This window comes from Orcinus orca, chromosome 5 (genome assembly GCF_937001465.1).
Source record: "Orcinus orca chromosome 5, mOrcOrc1.1, whole genome shotgun sequence".
Lineage (NCBI taxonomy): Eukaryota > Metazoa > Chordata > Mammalia > Artiodactyla > Delphinidae > Orcinus > Orcinus orca.
This window is the reverse complement of record NC_064563.1, coordinates 140203478-140225470: the sequence shown is the minus strand read 5'-3', so window position 1 is coordinate 140225470 and position 21993 is coordinate 140203478. Positions and strand designations below refer to the sequence as shown.

At 46.6% G+C, this 21993-nt stretch overlaps 1 protein-coding gene across 7 annotated transcripts in view; it reads right to left on the bottom strand.

The window, feature by feature from the left end:
* The window catches only part of DOP1B (DOP1 leucine zipper like protein B), a 110379-nt gene that overhangs the window by 75279 nt on the left and 13107 nt on the right, over positions 1 to 21993 (bottom strand). For 6 of the 7 annotated variants that reach the window (XR_004480476.2, XM_033418258.2, XM_004264546.4 and 3 more), the window contains 2 exons: positions 1883 to 2064; positions 1332 to 1502 (listed from right to left, as the gene is read on the bottom strand). Coding sequence is in view for 5 of the 7 variants with exons in the window: in XM_033418258.2 (XP_033274149.2) it covers positions 1332 to 1502; positions 1883 to 2064 (353 nt within the window). In the remaining 2 variants the exon portion in view is untranslated. Of the gene's footprint in view, positions 1 to 1331; positions 1503 to 1882; positions 2065 to 21993 lie in introns of those variants that run through there. The other variant, XM_033418260.2, reaches the window with a different exon arrangement.

The window sequence follows — 21993 nt, the reverse complement described above, 5'->3', positions numbered from 1 at the left end:
GATGGCCACCACCTGCCCTGTGTGAAAGCTCCCAACGGTCAAATGCACATCCAATCCCAGCACAGATGCTTGTGACTTTAATGCACCCTTGGTCACCAGCGACTGTCCCACAAACCATTCTGATTATTTGGATTGACTGTGAGATTCCACTCCACACCCCCTGCACCCTCCGGTCACTGCCGACACCAAATAGGCCAGGGTGGCACGGCCGGGGCCTCTGGCATGGGGAAAATTTGAGCAGTTTCTTGTGTAGTCAAATGGAAACTCTTGCAAGCACACAGGTTTCTAAACCTCCCAGTCAGGCTGTACGGGGGCTCTGAAAATGGGTCCTATGAACAGAAGTTAATCACTGCAGCAATCACTCAGAATAGTTAATACGCTGGAAGTGAGTTCTCACATCATGATTCTCCAGAAAAAACAGGACACTCTGTATACTCAGTCTGAATGGATACAGCCTCTCTCCTCTCTCCTGTCCCTAAGCAATGACCAAAACAAACAAACACCACTGCATGAACTCTTATGCGTATGAGTTGGACAAATTTCTCCAAGGTGCTTCTGAAACCTGTCAGAAGCTATTCTGCTTAGCCTCACCCCTCTTTGAGCTTATCCATCAATGAAACGTGGCCTTGCTGTTTCATTTGGAAGCTGCCTCGTATAACAGGAGGGAGGAGGACTTCAGAATGTGACGTATGGGGAGTGGAAGCCCATCTCTGCTGCCCACTGACTGCGACTCCAGGAAACTTTCTTACCTTCCGACCCTCACCTGGAAGTGAGGTAATTCCCAGGCACACACGGTATTTCGTCAGGCGGAGACCACCACAGAAATGTAAACATCAACCCGCCCTGCTTCATGGGTCTCTGCGCTTCTGTCCCCGTTTCCTTTTTTTAAATTTTTATTTATTTATTTATTTTTGGCTGCGTCGGGTCTTCGTTGCTGCGTGTAGGCTTTTCTCTAGTTGCGGCGAGTGGGGGCTCCTCTTCGTTGCGGTGCGCGGGCTTCTCATTGCGGTGGCTTCTCTTGTTGCGGAGCACGGCTCTAGGCGCGCAGGCTTCAGTAGTTGTGGCACGTGGGCTCAGTAGTTGTGGCTCGCGGGCTCTAGAGCGCAGGCTCAGTAGCTGTGGCGCGTGGGCTTAGCTGCTCCGCGGCATGTGGGATCTTCCCAGACCAGGGTTCGAACCCATGTCCCCTGCATTGGCAGGCGGATTCTTAACCACTGCACCACCAGGGAAGTCCCACTGTCCCTGTTTCTTATACAGCAGTGAAATAAAATACAAACCGCATGGGCGGCCCACCTGGATGGGCACAGCCGCCAGCTCTGGATGAGACCCACCTGTCGTAGATCTCCGAGCCCTCTTCCAGGCCGGGCAGCAGGCCGATGATGAAGGCCTGGAGGCTTGGCAGGAGCAGCTTCTGCAGCGGGAGAAAGTACTTCTCGTACAGGCCAAGCAGCACGGGCCTCACCGACATGGCTGCATGTGCCAGAAGAGGGAACAACCCACAGCTTCGGGACAGAAAACGGGAGAGGAGGGAAAATGAGACACCTGCTCAGAAGCTCCAAGCGACTGGCCAGCCCAAGGGGGTTTTCAAAGGCAGCCAGCCAGCCAGCTACACTGGTGATGGAGGTGCTCGCTTGTCAGGAGACGGTCACAATGAACTGCTGGCCCAGAGCAGGCGGTAGGCAGTATGCACGTTACACTCCGACTTAGAGAAAAGTCAGGGAGGACATACTCCAGAAGGTGAGCCCTGGTGACCTCTGTGATGGCTTTGTGGTGAACTGACACACCCCTCTGTATTTTTTTGTTTATCGTTTTCTCATCTTGTGAACTGAAATATGGATTACTTGGGTAATAAAAAGGTAAAACGGTGGGGATGCTATCGTACCTGTATAGGAACAAATCCTTGGCCAGCCATTTGGTCCCCACAATTTTAAAGATAATTTCATAGGTTTCTAGGGCTTTTAAGTGCACACCGCTGGGCAAAGCAGGATGCAGGCACTGAGCTAATCTCTTGCTGATGATGAGCCGTCTTGGCAGCAACGAATACCTCAGGTTACTCTGGAGAGCCTGGAAAACAAGAGGAAAAGCACATAAGGACGAAAGCAGTGACACTGACTGTGGAGAGGACATCTGCCGAGGCCAGGAAGACACCCGCAGGCCCCGGTGTGGCTGTAAGAGGTGGGACGTGACAGGACAGGAGGACAGAGGGACTGCGCGGGAGGGCTTGGGGAGGGGGGCCACGAGCCAGCATCAGGGACACGGGGCCGGGAAGCCCCCAGCAGTGAAGGGAAACCCTGCATCCCTTCAAAGGGACTCTGTCCCTGTCAGGCCAGTTTCTGATGGAACCATGTGCTTCTGTCTGGGGAAGCCTCTAGTCTACACACGAGACTAAGCAGAACACAGACCTCCCGTCCCCAAGAAAACCCTCGTTTGTGTGCCACGGAAGCCCTGGATTTCCCCATCATTATCCCAGCCTGGCTGCACAGCCAGGTGGCCCTGAGTGTCTGGGACACACCTATAGGCCATGACTCCTGCGTCCTCACCATTCAGTTCCCCAGGAGGGAGTCAGATCCCTGTTGGCATGGAATGACAGTCCCCCCGAGCTGGGCCTCCTCCAGCAGGACACAGGCCTGGCCTGAGCTAGAGCATCCCTGGGCATTGGCCGCATCTGAGAAACACGGTCGGCGGATTTCTTGCTAACAGGGCACCTCCCTGTCGGGAGTAGGTCAACGCCGTTCTTCACGGCATCGCGCGACCACACGCAGAGCACTGGGTGGGTCCTCACGACTCAATCTTCTATACCAAGTGTCTGTCATTGCAGTGAAACAATCCATACAAATATTTACTGAAAGCCGACAGGGTAAAGTCCACGCTTCTTAAAAAGCTGCTCAAAGGCCTCCACGGTGCGACTCCTGCCCGATTCACCTGCTCCATGTATTAAGGCTTCAGCTTCAAGCTTCCTAAGAGCACAGGTCCACCTGTGGCTCCTGCCCGCCTCGTGCAGGCTCTGCCTGAACGTTTTCCTCATGGGAGACTCAGCTGTGCACCCAACTCGCCGAGGCAGAACGGTCCCCAACTCTAGGCGGGGAACACGTTTATTGGTGCTCCACCCGGTTCCAAGTGCACATGTCACCGACTCGCGTGCTGTGCTAATGACCATCAGCTTCAGGGCTGAGCTCGGTGGTGAGCTACTTGGGTCCTCTGCTGTTCACGGCCCTCTGCACCTGCCTCCTACAAGGCAGGCATCCCGCAAGACCGTCACAGGACGTGTGTCAGAACCGCTGCCCCCGGACCATGTGGTCTTAGGGCCATGACAGCTTTCTTCCTAGGAGTGAAGAAAATGATCCCCCTCTAAAACATACACTGCTCTCTGTAACTTCTCAGGGACCCAGGCTAGGAGGGGTTTCAGCTCACGGAGGGGTCTCCGTGATCTTAGAGGCCGGGAGAGAAAACCCACTGGGCTTTGAGTTGACTTCTAAAGCCGGTGCCAGAAGGGACACATCATTCCACTCATCTCACTGGCCAGAGTAAGTCACGGTGCCACGCCTATGTTTAAAGGGGCAGAGAAATGGGATCCTGCATAATGAGGTTATGTAGGAGATAAAAGGAAAAGAAGCAAAATAATATTTTCCATCAGAAGCATGTGGTCTAATTGAACTCTCAAATTCAATAAAACTACAACTAAAAAACCAGCTATACCTAGAGGTCGTCAAGAAATACCTTATACTATTATTTGTAAGAGTCTGATAGCTTAAAACAAAGGGCAAGCCAACAAAATAATTTTTTTAATGTGCTCGTGTCAAAAAGAAAAATTGAGGAGGCGACCTGGAAACACATGCGGGTAAGAACTGAGGTGTCGAGGAAGAGAGGAAACGACTGTGGGAAATGCACAGGAAAGGGTGCGTTTTATTATGGACATTTTCAAACATACAGAAAAGCAGGTAGAACAGCAAAGTACCCATCACCCAGTTTCAACAAGTATCAGCTGGCCAGTCCTGACGACACAGCTTTTAGGAAACCATGTCTGTGGCTCACTGGCTTAGCGATACTGCAGCTGTGGGCTTTCTCCATGACCTCAGAGGAGAACTAAGCTCTGTCCTCACCTGTTATGTTTGTCAGGCAGAGCTCTTGCTTTTTGTTTTTTTTTTTTACGGTACGCGGGCCTCTCACTGTTGTGGCCTCTCCCGTTGCAGAGCACAGGCTCCGGACGCGCAGGCTCAGTGACCATGGCTCACGGGCCCAGCCGCTCCGCTGCATGTGGGATCTTCCTGCACCGGGGCACGAACCCGTGTCCCCTGCATCGGCAGGCGGACTCTCAACCACTGCGCCACCAGGGAAGCCCCGAGCTCTTGCTTTTTAAGTCACCGTCTCACTTTCGCTCAGCATAGTCTAAGGACATTTGCTAACTGAGGCGCAAAGGATGGGCTGCAGCTCCTAAGGTGGTCATGTGGGATCCAAAAGTGTTTGGCTCACTGGGGCTGTACAGCAGCAGGATCCCATTTCTCTGCCCTTTTGAATGTAGGCGTGGCACCGTGACTTACTCTGGCCAGTGAGATGAGTGGAATGATGTGTCACTCCTGGCACAGGCTTCAGAAGCCAACTCAAAGCCCAGTGGGTTTTCTTTCCTGGCCGCTAAGATCATGGAGACACAGGTTGAACTGGAGCCCCTCCCAGCTTGGGTCCCTGAGAAATTAAGAGAGCAGAAACCACCCGCTGACCCACTGAGGCAGAACTCAACAATACTGTAAAAATCACTGAGCTTGGGGACTGTTTGTTACCATGGCATAACCTTTCCTATTCTGATGAATACACTTCTTCCCATATAAATGGAATTACAAGGAACCACAACCATTCATTACAAATGAACAAGGCGGGTTGCTATTTCTTTCTCATTTAAATGTGTTACCCCATTTAATTTAATTAGAATAAGAAACATAACCAAAATCTGAGGGCATGACCAGGACATGTGGAATGGATTGTTCATTGTATGCTGTCCATGTTAATCCAAGCAGCACAGCATATCTGAGTCCGGGAGTCAGTGCCTCTTGAGGGAAAGGTACACTGAAGATGAAGGAAGCTGTCTGATTTGAAAATGCAGAGAAGAACAAAGGATATAAATCAGATAATACTTAGAAAAATGAGAAGATGCTCATCCTTCCTGCTTTAAAAGATGCAAATTAAAACTACTACGAGGGACTTCCCTGGTGGCGCAGTAGTTAAGAATCCACCTGCCAATGCAGGGGACACGGGTTCGAGCCCTGGTCTAGGAAGATCCCACATGCTGCAGAGCAACTAAGCCCGTGTGCCATAACTACTGAGCCCGCGTGCCACAACTACTGAAGCCCGTGCGGCTAGAGCCCGTGCTCTGCAACAAGAGAAGCCACCGCAGTGAGAAGCCCACGCACCGCAATGAAGAGTAGCCCCCGCTCGCCACAACTAGAGAAAGCCCACACACAGCAACGAAGATCCAATGCAGCCAAAAATAAATAAAATTAAAATTTTAAAACAAAACCAAAAAACTACTATGAAATGCCATACTTTTCACCCATCAGATTGGTAAGTTAGATCAAAGCACACAGGTTCAGGAGTAGAGCAGAGACACCCAGAGATCATGAACTGGTTTCATCCAACCTACAGTCAGGATTTGGCCAGACAGGATTTGCAAGGCTGCTCCTTGGAGCAGCTATGACACTGATTCCCCTCTGTACCATTCTCATCACGAATAATGGGGCTAAAATGGTGCCTGGGTCATAGCGATTTTGTTAACACCCTTCCCACAGAGCCTGGCACTTAATATGTGCTTCAACACGAAGGTTAAACAAACAAACAAGACTGAGGCTATTATAATGCCTGGTTTAAGCTTGTGAGCTTGGGGGTCAGAGCCTGGAATTCCAGTTCCATCATCTATTGGGTAAATCCCTTAACCTTTCTGGGCTCCGGTTTCACAGGGATAATGGTGCCTAACGAAGTTTCAAGCATCATGAGATACCACACTTAAGGAAATTAGCTCAGGGCCTGCCACAAAGCAAGCAATCAACAAGCATCTCCTCTTATTATAATGACAAGCTGACTGTTAAGTACCAGATTTAAAGATGGAGACAAAATGCATTGCATTTTAAAAGAACTGACAGAAATCCAATCATTTACAAATAATATCCTTTATTGTCACAAAAGCGGACAAGGACACTAGTTAGATGTGTTAACAAGAAAGTTTGAGGAATACATTGTATCAGAAAAGAAAAACTCAAACTGTTGTATATTTGGAGATGAAATCAACTGCGGACCCAACAGATGATGAGAATTCCAAGAGACACTGAAGACAAGGAGAAAAATCTGCATATAATAAGAGGTGGAGTTGGAGAACCTGAAATTTCTTTTTAAGGCAACAAAGGAAAAGGTAAATAGTCATTAATATTTAAGATTAAAAAGGAAAGAAAATATTATTTTAAAAGGATATTTAATGAAAAAAACTCTAAAGAAATGTTTTGCGAGTGGTAAGACCGGAGGGACTTCCCTGGGGCGATCCACTGGTTAAAGCTTCGCCTTCCAGTGCAGGGGGTGTGGGTTCCATCCCTGGTTGGGGAGCTAAGATCCCACATGCCTCGTGGCCAAAAAACCAAAAAAAAAACCAAAAAAAAAAAAAAAAGAACCACACCACCAAAACACAGAACAGAAGGAATGCTGTAACAATTTCAATACTTTACAAATGGTCCACATCAAAAAAAATCTTAAAAAAAAAAAAAAATGTGGTAAGACTGGAGATCAGAATTGCCAGGTGAAAAGGTTCTCCATGTAGTAGATTGGAAGCACTTTTGGAAACAAAGGCTTCCCCTAGACAGGGTGCCACCTCCCCCAGTGTGACTTAATTTACACAGGAAGTGGGTGTGGGTCCCACTCAAAGACACCTTCTACCTGAGTAGTACTAAGTAGCATCTCAAATTCTACCTACGTGAGACTTTTCCTCTGTCTCACTGAGGACTAAAGCACGGCCATGGGGGAAACAGCTCCATGTTTTTAGGGCAAACTTAAAAGAGAATGAGATCGTTAGCTATAATGATTCATTCCCCATCTGGCTGCTACATAGTCAAAGCTCCGTGTGCTGGTTCAGCCCGGTGGCTTTCTTCAGGCAGACACCCTCGATTCAGAAGCTCTTCTACCTGTGGGCTGTCAACGCCAGCACCCAAGCCGTCAGGCCTGGGCACGAGTGAAGTGCCCAGCGCCGCCAGCCCACCTTAGGCTCCCAAAGACACTCCTCAATAGGAACCTGGAGGGGTTCTGCTCCTCCCTGGGAGGTGGGATCAAGCCTGATGCCCTCAGCTGTCACTGCTTTTGAAAAAGAAGACATTCTACTGAGAGCAGCCCTGTCCTAGGACGTTTCAAAACTGAGTGCCGTGCACTGCTGGTGGGAATGTCAAATGGCGCAACCGCAGTGCTCCTCAAAATGTTAAACATTTGCTTTGTTTACCAAATTACCATTTGATCCAGCAATCCCACTTCTGGGCACACACCCAAAAGAACTGAAAGCAGGGGCTCAAACAGATATTTGCACACCCATGTTCACTGCAGCATTATTCACAATAGGCAAATAGTGGAAACCACCCAAGTGCCCATCATGGATGAATGGATAAACAAAATGTGGTCTATATGCACAAAGGAATATTATTCAGCCTTAAAAAGGAAGGAAATTCTGACACGTGCTACAACCTGGATGAACCTTTAAAGCACTGTGCTAAGCGAAATAAGCCAGACACAAAAAGACAGATACTGTATGATTCCACTTACACGAGGTCCCTAGAGTAGTCAATCCATAGAGACGGAAAGCAGTGTGACCAGGGGCTGGGGGAGGAGGAAATGGGGAGTGAGTTTCTAGCTCGGGAAGATGCAAAAGTTCTGGAGATGAATGGTGGTGATGGCTGCACAACAATGAAACACGCTGCATGCCACTGAACCGTACACTCAAAAATAGTTAAAACAGTTGAACATATGTTGCATATATTTTACCACCAAAAAAGAATAAAAAAATGAACGCTGTGTTCCCCCAACTGCTCTTGCCGGACTGGCTTTGAGCTGCAAGGAACATGAATTCCCGAGTGACGTCCACACCTTGGACTAAACTGAAAACTGTTTCCCGACCAGAGAACAAAGGGCCTCCTTTTAACAATCCTGAAGGGACACAGGGACTGGGTCCAGCCTGTCCTGAGTGAGAGTTTTTAACCCTGAATTGGCAAAATAGCCCCCTTGAACTGAGTCGCACCCTTTAGGGGTTGAAAATGCCTGATTCACTCCTCATGCCCCTCTCCCAGCTGTTCAAGAGCTGCCATGACTGGACCCGGTTCAGGTCAGGGAAGGCCACCCTGACTCTGCCTTCCTGTCTCCAGCCTCCATCTGGGCATTTCGCTTTGGCAAGAGCCTTCTCCAGCGAGAAAAGCTCAGGGAATATTTCCAGGTTGTGTTTTTCAGGAAAACAGAAACCCAAAGTGACTGGCCAGTAAGCTTAATATTACGTATATATACACATATATATACATATATATACCTATATATATATTTTGTTTGTTTGTTTGAACTCTGAATGAAAAGGATGTATACTTAAAAAAAAGTGAGAGAGAAAAAGGTTCTTCTACAACTGTAGAATAGATATCTCAGGGAAACAGATGAATTGGCAAGGAAGCCATGCTTTCAAAATTACTTTTTTATGTGCTAACCAGAAAGGAAAAATATAATTAGACAGGAAATTAAACTTCCTTATTTATTTCACCCAGGCACTATACTATTTTAAAAGTATTCCTTAAGATATAATTACAATATTTTTAACCTCATTGTGTTCATAGGCTTAGCAGACTGACCTTAGGACAAAGTAATAAAATACAAAATGTAAGCTTAAAAAAAAAGAGTTTGAACCACATCTGAGCTCTGCGAATAGAGACCAGGAAGTGTCTCACTTCACTCCACCCAAGGCACTGTCTACGTTTCACTTTGTTTTACTCTGACATCATACAGTCTGACAGTCTGACATTCTCCAGGACTCGGCATGATTTAGAACGGTTCTATGTAAAACCATGATTAAAAATTCCAAAAGGGTAGCCCGAGGACTCAAAAAGTAACTTAATACACTTAAAAATGGTTAAGATGATAAGTTTTATGTTATATGTATTTTATCACAATTTTAAAAACTTTAGGGTAATTTAACAATATGGGTGAGGGGAGTTAAATTATATTTTAAAATGCTCTAGCCTTTAAAATGAATTTTTAAATGTTTCCTTTAAAAGTGCCCAGAAGAGAACACATACACACTACTATATATAAAACAGATAACTAATAAAGACCTACTTATAGCACAGGGAACTCTACTCAGTACTCTGTAATGACCTATATGGGAATAGAATATAAAAAAGAGTGGATATATGTATAACTGATTCACTTTGCTGTACAGCAGAAACGAACACAACATTGTAAATCAACTATAATCCAATAAAAATTAAATAAATAGATAGATAGATAGATAAAAGTTCCCAGAAGAGACAGCCCAGACCTGCTCTCCCAGTGATAGCACTGACCTCAGAATGCCTCATGCTTGTCTATAAAGGATGTAAGGAAGCCAATTTAAAAGCATGGCTCTCATCAAGCAAATGGTAAAGTACTGGCATGTCTTCCTTCTGGAAGTCAGTCATCTTTATAAGGATGTTCATTTCATGCCACAAAAAGGAAGCTGAACAGTGAATAGGACTGGCCAGTTGGCACAAGCTTGAACACTCATTTAATACTTGCCAGAGGACCGCAACAGCAATTCTGCTCTTCCGACAGAACAAAAACAGAAGAGACACTGAGCAATAACAAACTGGCCAGGACTTCCCATATTAAAGTAGGCCACACCAGGGAACATCGGGCCTTCCCGGAAATGGCAGTGACCGAGCCACCGCAGCAGCTTGGGGGGGCGAGGGAGGGAAGGAGACAGGTGGGGAGACTGGCACCTCGTCAAGGCCCCTGAGAGCCGATTCAGGGAGCTGGGATCCACAGGTAGCCAGTGAGGCCAGCTTTGGTTTAACTGGGGGAATGACATCAGTACAACTCCTTTGTAAAGGAAGAGCTTCCTTCTCAAAAAGGTCACCGACCGGAGAATCACTGTGCTGTTTCCTTCTGTTCGACGCTTACAGCAAACCTGCAGGGCCGTGCACCCAATTAGTCAACTCTCATCCGCGTCCCACAGTCCCAGCCTGCTCTGAAGCTGCCTCTGGGCACTGGGGCCTCTGGCTCACTCAACCGCCTGCATCAGAGACCCATTAGAACACATTTTTTTCTTTTAATTTTCTAAAAATTATTTCTTTTGCATCAGTTTTACCTTATTGTTGTAGCTTATATTAACTTGCACTTTCTGAACAAATACCATGCTGCTTGCGTAGGAGGACGACTGAAGGCTGAGCATCTACACACCCGGAGACCTTACAAAACGTGGCTGAGAGGTGAGGGCAGCAGCCCCCAGGCCAGGCCTCGGCCGCGGGGCACAGGGTGGCAGTAACTAACCGTCTGCGGGAAGAACCACCTGATCGAGCCCTGGGCCTGGGCCTCGGCTTGGAAGTTTCAGAAACTCATTTTTATCAGTTTACCTGGAGGGCTCTGCTGCAGAGGGAATGCTTTGCTGGCCTAACTCCTGAGAAAGATCAGGAAGGCAACGGCAGGGGCAACAGGATGAAGAGCACAGGCTCGGGACTGGCAGACCTGGGTCAGAGCCGGGCTCGGGCCCTTACCAGCCGTCCAGCCTGTCACAAGCTGCTGCCCGCGCCGACGCCCCAGCTTCTCACGAAGAAAACTCGCCACTACCTACTCACAGGCTGGTCCTGCAGGTCAGACTCCAAAGGGAGCAGAGGCGTCCAGGGTATTCACTCCACTTCCACCCCACAGGGCATCAGGATCACACACACGTACCCACATGTACACACACATGCGCACGCACGTGGGACATAGCACCGGGGGCCATCCCAGGCTCCTGGCTAACACGACTCAGGAATCTAACGCTAGGTCAGAAAACCACGTCTTTAAACATCACAACAAACGCTTCGTTACCTCACAGAAGGCAGGCTACAACACACGTGCTCAAACATGGCTCTTCTCCCCCTTCTGAATTTATTACATTTAGATTGTAAAAGTCACTCGCTCTCACCATTGACACCTACGTTCCCTGTCTCCCACGTAGGAACTTCAGGGGCTACTGTGATGCTTCCCAGCGCTTTCTGTTTCCAGACTTTATTCTTTGCTGAATGCAGTGCCGGTCCTCGGCCCTCCCTCATGTCCACGTGCCACCCCCCAGCCCCATGGGCTTTGCAGGGGCGCTGGCTGGGCTGAAACACTGTACGCAGAAGAGTCTGAGCTTCATTCGGTGTCTTTATCAGTAAAAGGAGTCACAGGGCACTGATTTTGGAGGACTCTAGGTGTGAAAAATAACGGGAACGCTGCCTCTCCTCTCCAAACCCCAGCAGCTGTAAAATTGCCAGGGACACTCAGAACCGAGAGGCAGACGTGTGGCTGGCATAAAGCAGGTGCTGGAAGAACACGATCTCCTCAGAAATATGAGGAAGTTCCGTACTTAGGATGAAACCTGTGCAGATGGGGAGACAGGAAATCATCGGCAGCTACTCCAGAAAGGCCTGATTCCAGCGAGAACCACAGGAATGCCAACGGCAAGGGCACAGATCAGCACAGGACATGCTGCACGTTTAAGGGCACACACACCCCTCTACTGTCAAGAAACAAGTGTGCCTGCATCAGCTCGCAGAGGAAACAGGCTCCCCGTGGGTTAAGGATGGTCCAAGGCTGCAGATCAGTTAGGAAGCTTTTGGATGTAAAGAATAGGATATCTGACTATACAAGTCTCAGTGGAGAAATCTGCCACCTCACAACCGAAAGTCCAAAGCAGTGGTTCTCAAACTGGGGTAATTTTTCCCCCAAGGGACATTGGACAACGTCTGGAGACATTTCTGGCTGTCACAGTAGGGGAGATGGGGTGCTCCTGGCATCTGGGGGACAGAGACCAAGACGCTGATAAACACCCTACAATGCACAGGACAGCACCCCAGCCCCATCGGAGAAGGTCAACGGTGCCGAGGCTGAGAAACCCCGGTCTAGGGGAGCCTACTTCTGCGTTTGGTTCATGCAAGGGCTCAACGACATCCTAAAAGAACCCAAACCTTTTCATGCTTATATGCTCCCAACAGTGAATTGACTTATCTTCAGTCTTTTCCTGCCATAACCTCAGATATCTGTCACATATCAGGCATTAAATTCTCACATGGCTACAGAGAGCAGTAAAAAAGAAAAAAAGTTTGTTCCTTTTTTTGTCTCTCTGTATTAGAGGAAATCCTTTCCAGAAGCCGGCCGGCCACATCTCATGGCCAGACAAGGTCATGTGCCTGTGTCTATAGGAAAACAGAATGACTAGGATTAAGTCCTCAAACAATAATGTTCACCAGTGGGGCTGGAAGATGGGGGCTACCACCCTGTAGCACTTTACCACCTGACCCCTACACATACCTGGGTTCTTTTGACAAGAAGGAAGAGGGGGGTGAGTGGGTGGCAACCAGCACGTCTGCCCCAAACTGAGAAGTGGTCAGTCTGACCATGAACCCTGGTGCTCTGCCCCCAAGCTCGGTGTTCCTTCCTTCACCCCACAACATCTGAATCAGCACACCTTCCAACAAATTTACTTCCAAGACATATCTCAGGCACTGGGAGAATCTGGCTTAAGCCAGATAATAATCACCAAAAGCACGTGAGTAAAATGTAAGACAGAACTGTGCTGCTTGGGAAAAACACAATGAATACCTTACAAACTGATGAGGTCGTGAAATGACATATATTTCTTGTCATATAAAGATAAGAAGTTATTAAGGTTAGTAAATAAGGAACAAGCTTATCCCTGATGAGACAAGCAATACGATGGATCTGCAGGGCTGAGGCACTCCCATTAAGATTAGTGCACGCCAGGTAGGAGCAGGGATGGGGACCGCCCACCTAAATCAAGTCCCCTCCTGTGCTAAAGGGTACAGCTGGGCCAGGGCTGCTGGACCAGCCGATATTTTTCTCCCTTGAAGATATGAGTGGAAGTAACATGTGCCATTAAGGTCTAAGCATGCACCTACATGCTCTTCCTCCTTCCTGTGGGACAGAGCGGCAGTGAATAGAGCAACTCTGGAAGGCATGTGTTAAAGATGGCAGAGTCCCTAGCTTGAGTCTCTGGAATGACCATATGGAAGAGAGCTGCCCAATCTGGACCAGCATGCAGAACTGATCCATGAGTGAGAAACTTCAGTCTTATGGTGGCACTGAATTTTTGGACTTCTTTGGTACAGCAGCTAACATTAGTGTTACTGATACACTGATAGTATCGTTATTATTTAACCTTATTCCCGAAAATGCTAACAAAACACTGGGAAAAAACACAAACTCAGGGCTGGTTGATGATATGTACACCTGTCTAACCAAAGAACTCAACACAATTAGCTGGAAAAACTTAGAAATAAATTCACTAGGTTGGCTGGTTTCCAAATTCTATAAATTGATGGTTTCCTGCGTGGCAACAACCAGTTAAAACATATAGTGGAAAATAACCTCACTGATAACAGCAGAAATACATGTATAAATTCTAATATATTTAAGACACAAGAAGGACTTACATAAGAAGAGCAATTCAATGCTTAGGAACCTAAGTGAATGCTTTTTTTTTTTTTTTTTGCAGTATGCGGGCCTCTCACTGTTGTGGCCTCTCCCATTGCGGAGCACAGGCTCCGGACGCGCAGGCTCAGCGGCCATGGCTCACAGGCCCAGCCGCCCCGCGGCATGTGGGATCTTCCCGGACCGGGGCACGAACCCACGTCCCCTGCGTCAGCAGGCAGACTCTCAACCACTGCGCCACCAGGGAAGCCCCATAAGAGTTTTAAAAAACTTTGCAAATGATTCTGAAGTTCATCTGGAAGAAGACTGCCTGGGAATGGTAGAAAAATTCTGGAATAGAAGAGTGGTTAGGCTGGGGTGGAGAGCACGTTCCTGCCAGATAAAGACGTAAACACAGCAGCTGAAAGGCATGGCTCTGGCACCGTGCAGACAATTTAATTAGTGGAGCAAAATAAAGTCCACACAAAATAAAGCTGTGTGTCCAGAGATTTAACTCTACATTCACTGACATAGCAGCTCCACCACGGGAGACATACCTTACAAAAATAGCCACAGGCAGAAAGATGCTCATTAGAGCCTCCTTTAGAGTTATGAAAACTGTAAGTAAACTAGGCCAACAACAAAGGGCTTCTAGATCTTGTCCACTCCTATACAATCCCCTTTCACTCCTTTCTTCTTTTACATAAACACATACACACACACGCACACACACAAACACACACACACAACACCGCTATACATGAACGGTTTGACCTGTCTTTTTTTGCCCCCTTACTTTACTGTGGGCATCTTTCATGTTAGTAACTACAGTTGGATGCTGTTGTGTCATGTTTTATCCTACTGCCACTCCCCTACTGAGGGTGGTCATTTCCCATTTTTTTTGCTATTACATACAAAGAAACAGTGCAGATTTTCAGAGCTCTCTTTGTGCTGCATTTCCATAGGACTAAAACAAATTTACAGGGCTTCCCTGACGGTGCAGTGGTTAAGAATCCACCTGCCAATGCAGGGGACACAGGTTCGAGCCCTGGTCCGGAAAGATCCCACCTGCCATGGAGCAATGAAGCCTGTGTGCCACAACTACTGAGCCTGCGCTCTATGGCCCGTGAGCCACAACTACTGAGCCCACGTACCACAACTACTGAAGCCCGCGTGCCTAGAACCCATGCTCCACAACAAGAGAAGCCACTGCAATGAGAAGCCCGTGCACCGCAATGAAGAGTAGCCCCCGCTCACTGCAACTAGAAAGCCCATGCGCAGCAACAAAGACCCAATGCAGCCAAAAAATAATTTAAAAAACAAAACAAAACAAAAATTTACAATGATCATGAACTTTCTTTTTTTAATATTTATTTATTTCGGCTGGGCCAGATCTTCATTGCAGCATACAGAATCTTTAGTTGCGGCATGCAGGATCTCTTAGTTGTGGCATGCATATGGGATCTAGTTCTCCAACCAGGGATTGAACCCACGTGCTCTTGGATTGGAAGAATTAATACTGTGAAAATGGCCATACTACCCAAAGCAATCTACAGATTGAATGTGATCCCTATCAAGTTACCCAGGACATTTCTCACAGAACTAGAACAAATAATCCTAAAATTCATATGGAACCACAAAGACCCTGAATTGCCAGAGCAATCCTGAGAAAAAAAGAACAAAGCTAGAGGAATCACCCTCCCAGACTTCAGACTATACTACAAAGCTACAGTAATCAAAGCAGCATAGTACTGGCACAAAAACAGACACACAGATCAATGGAACAGAATAAAGGGCCAAGAAATAGACCCACACACCTATGGTCAATTAATCTATGACAAAGAAGGCAAGACTATACAATGGAGAAAAGACAGTCTCTTCAATAAGTGTTGCTGGGAAAACTGCACAGCCACATGTAAAACAATGAGATTAGAATATTACCTCACACTATATACAAAAATAAACTCAAAATGGATTAAAGACCAAAATGGATTAAATGTAAAGACCTGAAACTGTAAAACGCTTAGAAGAGAACATAGGCAGAACACTCTGCCATAAATCATACCAATATTTTTCTGGATCTGCCTCTTAAGGCAAAAGAAATAAAAGCAAAAATAAACAAGTGGGACGTAATTAAACTTAAAAGCTTTTGTACAGCAAAGGAAACCATCAACAAAACAAAAAGACAACCTACAGAATGGGAGAAAATGTTTGGAAATGATATCACTGACAAGAGGTTAATATCCAAAATATACAAAGAGCTCAGACAACTCAATATCAAAAAAAAAAAAAAAGAAAGAAAGAAAAACAAACCCACAAAAAACCCAATCAAAAAAACAGGCAGAAGACCTCAACAGACATTTTTCCAAAGAAAACATACAGATGGCTAACAGGCACATGAAAAGATGCTCAACATGGCTAATTATTAGAGAAATTCAAATCAAAACCACAATGAGGTATCACCTCATACCTGTTAGAGTGGCTATCATCAAAAAGTCTACAAATAAATGCTAGCTAGGATGTGGAGAAAAGGGAACCCTCATACATTGTTGGTGGGAATGTAAGTTGGTGCAGCCACTATGGAAAACAGTGTGGAGGTCCCTAAACTAAAACTAAAAACAGAGTTACCATATGATCCAGCAATTCTATTCCTGAGTATATAGCTGGATAAAATGAAAACACTAATTTGAAAAGATACATGTACCCCAATGTTCACAGCAGCACTGTCTACAATAGCCAAGACATGGAAGCAACCTAAATGCCCATCAACAGATGAATGGATACAGAAGATGTGGTGTGGATACAGAAGATATACACACAGTGATATATACACATATATACACACAATGGAATATTACTCAACTGAAAAAAAGAATGAATTTCTGCCATTTTCAGCAATGTGGATGGACCTACAGAATATTATTCTTAGTGAGATAAGTCAGAGAGAGAGAAAGACAAGTGTTGTGATATCACTTATATGTGGAATCTAAACAAAATACAAATGAATGTATACCTAAAACAGAAACAGACTCACAGATATAGAAAACAAACTAGTGGTTACCAAAGGGAAGAAGAAAGGGGTGAGGGGCAAATTAGGGGTATGGGATTAAGAGATACAAACTATTATGTATAAAATAGATAAGCAACAATGATATATTGTACAGTTCAGGGAACTAAAGCCATTATCCTGTAATAACTTTTAATGGAGTATAATCTGTAAAAATACTGAATCACTATGCTGTACAACTGAAACTAATAAAATATTGGAAATCAACTATACTTTAATTTAAAAAAAAGACTGCCCATACCAAGTGTTGGCAAGAATACGGAAGAACTGCAGTCCTCGTAACTGCTGGTGTAAAATGACACTTCGGAAAACAATTTGGCAGGTTTTTTTTTTTTTTTGCAGTACATGGGCCTCTCACTGCTGTGGCCTCTCCCATTGCGGAGCACAGGCTCCGGACACGCAGGCTCAGCAGCCATGGCTCACGGGCCCAGCCGCTCCACGGCATGTGGGATCTTCCCGGACCGGGGCACGAACCCGTGTCCCCTGCATCAGCAGGCGGGCTCTCAACCACTGCGCCACCAGGGAAGCCCAATTTGGCAGTTTTTTAAAGTTAAATATATACCTACTGGAAGCAACTCGATGTCCATTAACAGGCAAATGGATAAATAAATGGTGTACACCCATAAAACCCTACTCAGTAGTAAAAAGGCAAAAACTATCAATACATAGGACTTGGATGACTCTCAGAATAGCTTGGCTGAGCGAAAAGAAAGCAGACCAGGAAAAAAAAAAAGAGTATATACCGTATGAGTCTGTTTATATAAAATTTTAGAAAATGCAAACTAGTCGATGGTGATAGAAGGCAGATCAGCAGTTGCCTGGGGATGGGGGAGAGAGGGGAGGGAGGGAGGAGGGACCACAAAAGGTCAGGAAGAAACTTCTGGGGGTGACGGATACATGCTCATTATCTTATATGGTGATGGTTTCATAGGGATATCCACACATCAGAACTCACATTATACACTTTATATACGTGTAGTTTATTGTACAACAAAATTGTAAAAAAAAAAAAAGGGAAAAAAGAGAAGACCATTTAAAAAGATAACTAAATGGGAATGCCTGCTCAGATGCAAGCTTGTATATTGGTGTTCATGTTCAATCAGTCGTCCTTTTTGAAAAATAGCCCAGCTTAAACTTATTTCCTTCTGTATTAGTTTGCCGTAACAAAATACCACAGGTTAGGGGGTTTAAACAACAGAAATGTTTTTCTCACCATTCTGGAGACTGGAAGTCCCAGATCAAGGTACCGACTGACTCAGTTCTCCTCCTGGTTTGTAGATGGTGCCTTCTCGCTGTGTCCTCATGTGGAGGGGAGAGCTCGCTCTTCTAAGGCCACAGTCCTACTGGATTAGGGCCTCACGCTTATGACTTCATTTAACCTTACCTCCTGAAAACCTATCTCCAGATACGGTCACACTAGGGGGTGCTCTGATGTATGCATTGGTGGCTGAGGCGGGGATTGGGGGGGACGACACAGTTCAGTCCTGACATGATATTTCTGGTTCCTTAGCTTTTTTGATAGTGTTTATAACACGCAAGGAAACCACAGCCCTTTTCCTTATCCATAAACTCACTTCTGCTAGATGAGTCTTTTTTTTTTTTTCAGATGAGCTTTTGTCATAAGATTACTGGAAGACTAATTCACCTGTCCAAATCTGGACTATTTCCATCCCTCCAGCAGACCTGAAAGGAAGACCAGCAAAAAAAAAAAGAAGAAAAACATCCTTGGCTCAGATACAAAATAAATAGACTATCCTAGCTATCAATTATTGGCAGCCTATCAGACTCCCTTCAGCAAAAAGAAATGCACTTTTCCAGAAGGACCATGTCAGACTTATGGTGTCTGAGTGGCTCACGGTGAGGCCATTCTCTCAACACTGAACAGCAAAGCGCCTGCCAGTTCTCAGCTCCTTCTGGAGAACCTGGGGTAGGGGAAGAAGCAAGGATGCCGCCTAGGGCATCACCCACAAAAAGAAGGATGATAGAACAGTGGCACAGGATGGGGCAGCCTTCACGCATTAGGCACGGGAGTTCTATTAGCTGCATCTCTCAAGTCCCAGTGCCAAGAAGATCAGAACACTGCCAGAAACAAGTGGGCGCTGCGCTCACCACTCTCCGGCAGAGGTGCGGGATCTACTTTATTTACAGGTGGAAGGAGTCAGTAATTGCCAACAACATCCTTTAAGTTTGGTCTCTTCTCAGAAGGCCCATGACTTTCCAATATGACCCTGACACCCCATTTACCTGACACCTTCTACTCTCAAGGTCACCACCCCAGACAGCAGCAATAGGCTGCTGGAAAATGACTAAAATAAATGCCCTAAACTGAGACACCATTTCTCTACCAAATGGGGGCCCAAAAGTGAGTCGACAAGATGGAAGCAGGCATCACGTGGGCTGAGAGGGGCTCATGGCCTGACTCCAGCTCACTTGCTAAGCAGAGTCTGGTCCAGCAGGGATCACGGGCAGCAATTCTGACTGTGTCTCAGTGGGAGGAGGACTGCAAGGGTCCTCACAGGGAGACAGATGGGGAAGCCCAACCTGGAGGGCTGGACTCCCCTAAAAGACACCCCGCAAGGACCCCCACAAAGAAGCTGGTGCAGAGCTGCTGAGGTGCAGTCACGTGGGGCACAAGTCATCAGGGTCATGGTCTAAATGTCTGTGTCCCCCCGTGTGATGGTCTTAGGAGGTGGGCCTTTGGGAGGTGATTAGGTCATGAGGGTGGAGCCCTCGAGAGTGGGATCTCTGCCCCTTCCACCACGTGAGGACACAACCGAAGACAGCCAATGTGAACGAGGAAGAGGGCTCTTACTAGACACTGAATCTGCCTACACCTTGACCTTGGCTTCAGCCTCCAGAACAGTGAGAAACAAATGTCTGTTGTCGATAAGCCCCCCAGGCTGTGGTATTGTCACAGCAGCCCCAGTGGACTGAGGCAGTCCGGGAGGCTGCCCTGAGGGACTCGGAAGTTCCGGGCACATCCTGTATTACTACACACACAAGAGCTGAAGTTCTCCACAGTGCTCCAGGGCAGTAAAAAAAGATTAAATAAATAACGCTCTACTCTTCCATGAGGCACGTGATGAAAAGCCACCTGGGCTTCCACCAGAAATGAACTTTTTTAAACAGTTGATATGTGGAGGGACAAATTGCAGTTCATTATCATACCCTGTTATGGGCTGAACTGTGTCCCCAAGATTCGTATGTTGAAACCCTGATCCCCGGTACCTCAGAATGTGGATGTATTTGGAGACAGGGTCCTTGAAGAGGTGACCAAGGTAAAATGAGGTCATATAGGTGGTGTCCAATATGACTGACTGGTGGCCTTCTAAGAAGAGGAGATTAGGACACAGACACACAAGGAGAAGAGGACACAGCGACAGGCAGCCGTCGGCAAGCCAAGGAGAGAGGCCTCAGGAGAAACCAAATCTGCCGACACCTTGATCTTGGACGTCCGGCCCCCAGACCTTCGAGGAAATCAAGTTCTGTCCTTGCAGCCACCCAGTCTGTGGTATTTTGTTATGACAGCCCTAGCAAACTAACAAAGACCCCAAACCAAAGAGGCTTTATCTGAACTAATGCTATTTAACAGAGAAGCAGTTATCAGGGCTCGGGTAAACGTCAGGATCCAGGTAAGACTCATCAAGTGTTTAGGTAGACGAGGTCTTGGAGCTGATCTGTAAAGAGCCAGAACAGTTCACCTGGTCTCCGAGCTCCGGCCACCTTGTTCCCATCATGCCACAACAAGGAAGCTCCGCTTTAAAAAGCAGGTGCTTGGCGTTCAGCGTTAAGACTTTAGAAGATGAAACACTTAACAATACCCAAGACCTATTTCCCTTGCTACTCATGCGTGTCACCTGCTATCTGGCCATTTTGTGAAATAGTGGGATACTGAATAAAAAGCAGCAAAAAATCCCCCCCAAAAAACGTGGTTCATTCAGAACCATTATGATTTTTTTTAAAAGAAGCTTCAGTGCTAAGGTTTTTTAAATGTACAGAGTTTAAATAAACTATCCTTCATTTCCATAATCCAAGTTCTACCCCAGGCTTGGTACTACAGTGGTTGGGTTCATAGGGTTCAAATGCCCTTGATTAAAATTTATCTAAAAATGATCCATGAAAGGTGACAGCTTGAAGTCTCAGATAAACAACGAAGCAAAAATTACCCTGTTCAGGTTGATACACATAAAACTATAAAAGATAAACTTTTCCATAATACAGAAAGATTCTAAACATGATACTGAAAGTTTAGCAAGTTTTAGAAATAATACAATTAGAACCTGTCTATCGTCCGACAAACCAAAACCTCTTGGGGCTCAGTTTTCTCTTGTCAAGTTGAGCCAGATACACTTCTGCTGTTGAGTATACGGTTTGTGTTTTATAACTTGCAATCGTCCACCTTAATTAGAACACAACTGCACCTAACTTTGCACACCACGATATTGTTTCTGCTTGCGTTTTTTACTAATTCGTCACTAATTCACTCACTGAATTTGGGTGTCCACACAAGAGTCCAAGAAGTCTAAGCATCACAAAAGCCTTAAGAAAATTTTTTATTCACATCAACTCCTGTCAGGTACCCTTGAATGCAGAAGTCGCGAGTCTCCCAGAAGCAAGTGATCGCTAAGCTGATCAAGGCTCGCTCTCTCCAGCACCTTCCCAAACCCTCCACGTCCAGTAACTCTGATCCAGGTGCTGAGGCTGCCCACTCCCACCCCCAGGCTCCCGTGATCAGGCTCATTCCCCATGCATCAGCCGGAGGGATTCCTCTACGGAGAAAGGCAGCGATGGGTCACCTTACTCAAAGCCTTCCTGGAAGCTCAGTGGCGTCCCTCCATCGCAGGACAAAGCCCGGTGACCTGCCCTGGCTACCTCTCCTCCCTCAACCCCTATCACCTCTCCTCTCCAGCCACGCCCGCCCCCTGCTGGACCTTGGACTCAGGCCCGTGCCCCAGATGGCCTCCCCACCAGCTAGCTCGACGCATCCGGGCCTCTGCTCAAATCTCCAATGTCACATTATCAGAGAGCCGTCTCTGCCTGAACTAGCATCCCATCCTCCTTCCTCGCTACCAGCTCTCCTCGTTAACTTCTCTTAGCATTCAGCCCCCAGCGGCACGTATTTATTCGCTGTCTGTCTGCTACCGGCAAAGCCTTAGGTTCCATGAGAGCAGGAACCGTGTATTCAGTGCTGGGTCCCAAGCACCTAAGTGTTCAGTATACAGTGGTTCTACCACTGTATCAGTTTGCTAGGGTTTCTGTAACAAAGCACCACCCGCAGGGAGGCC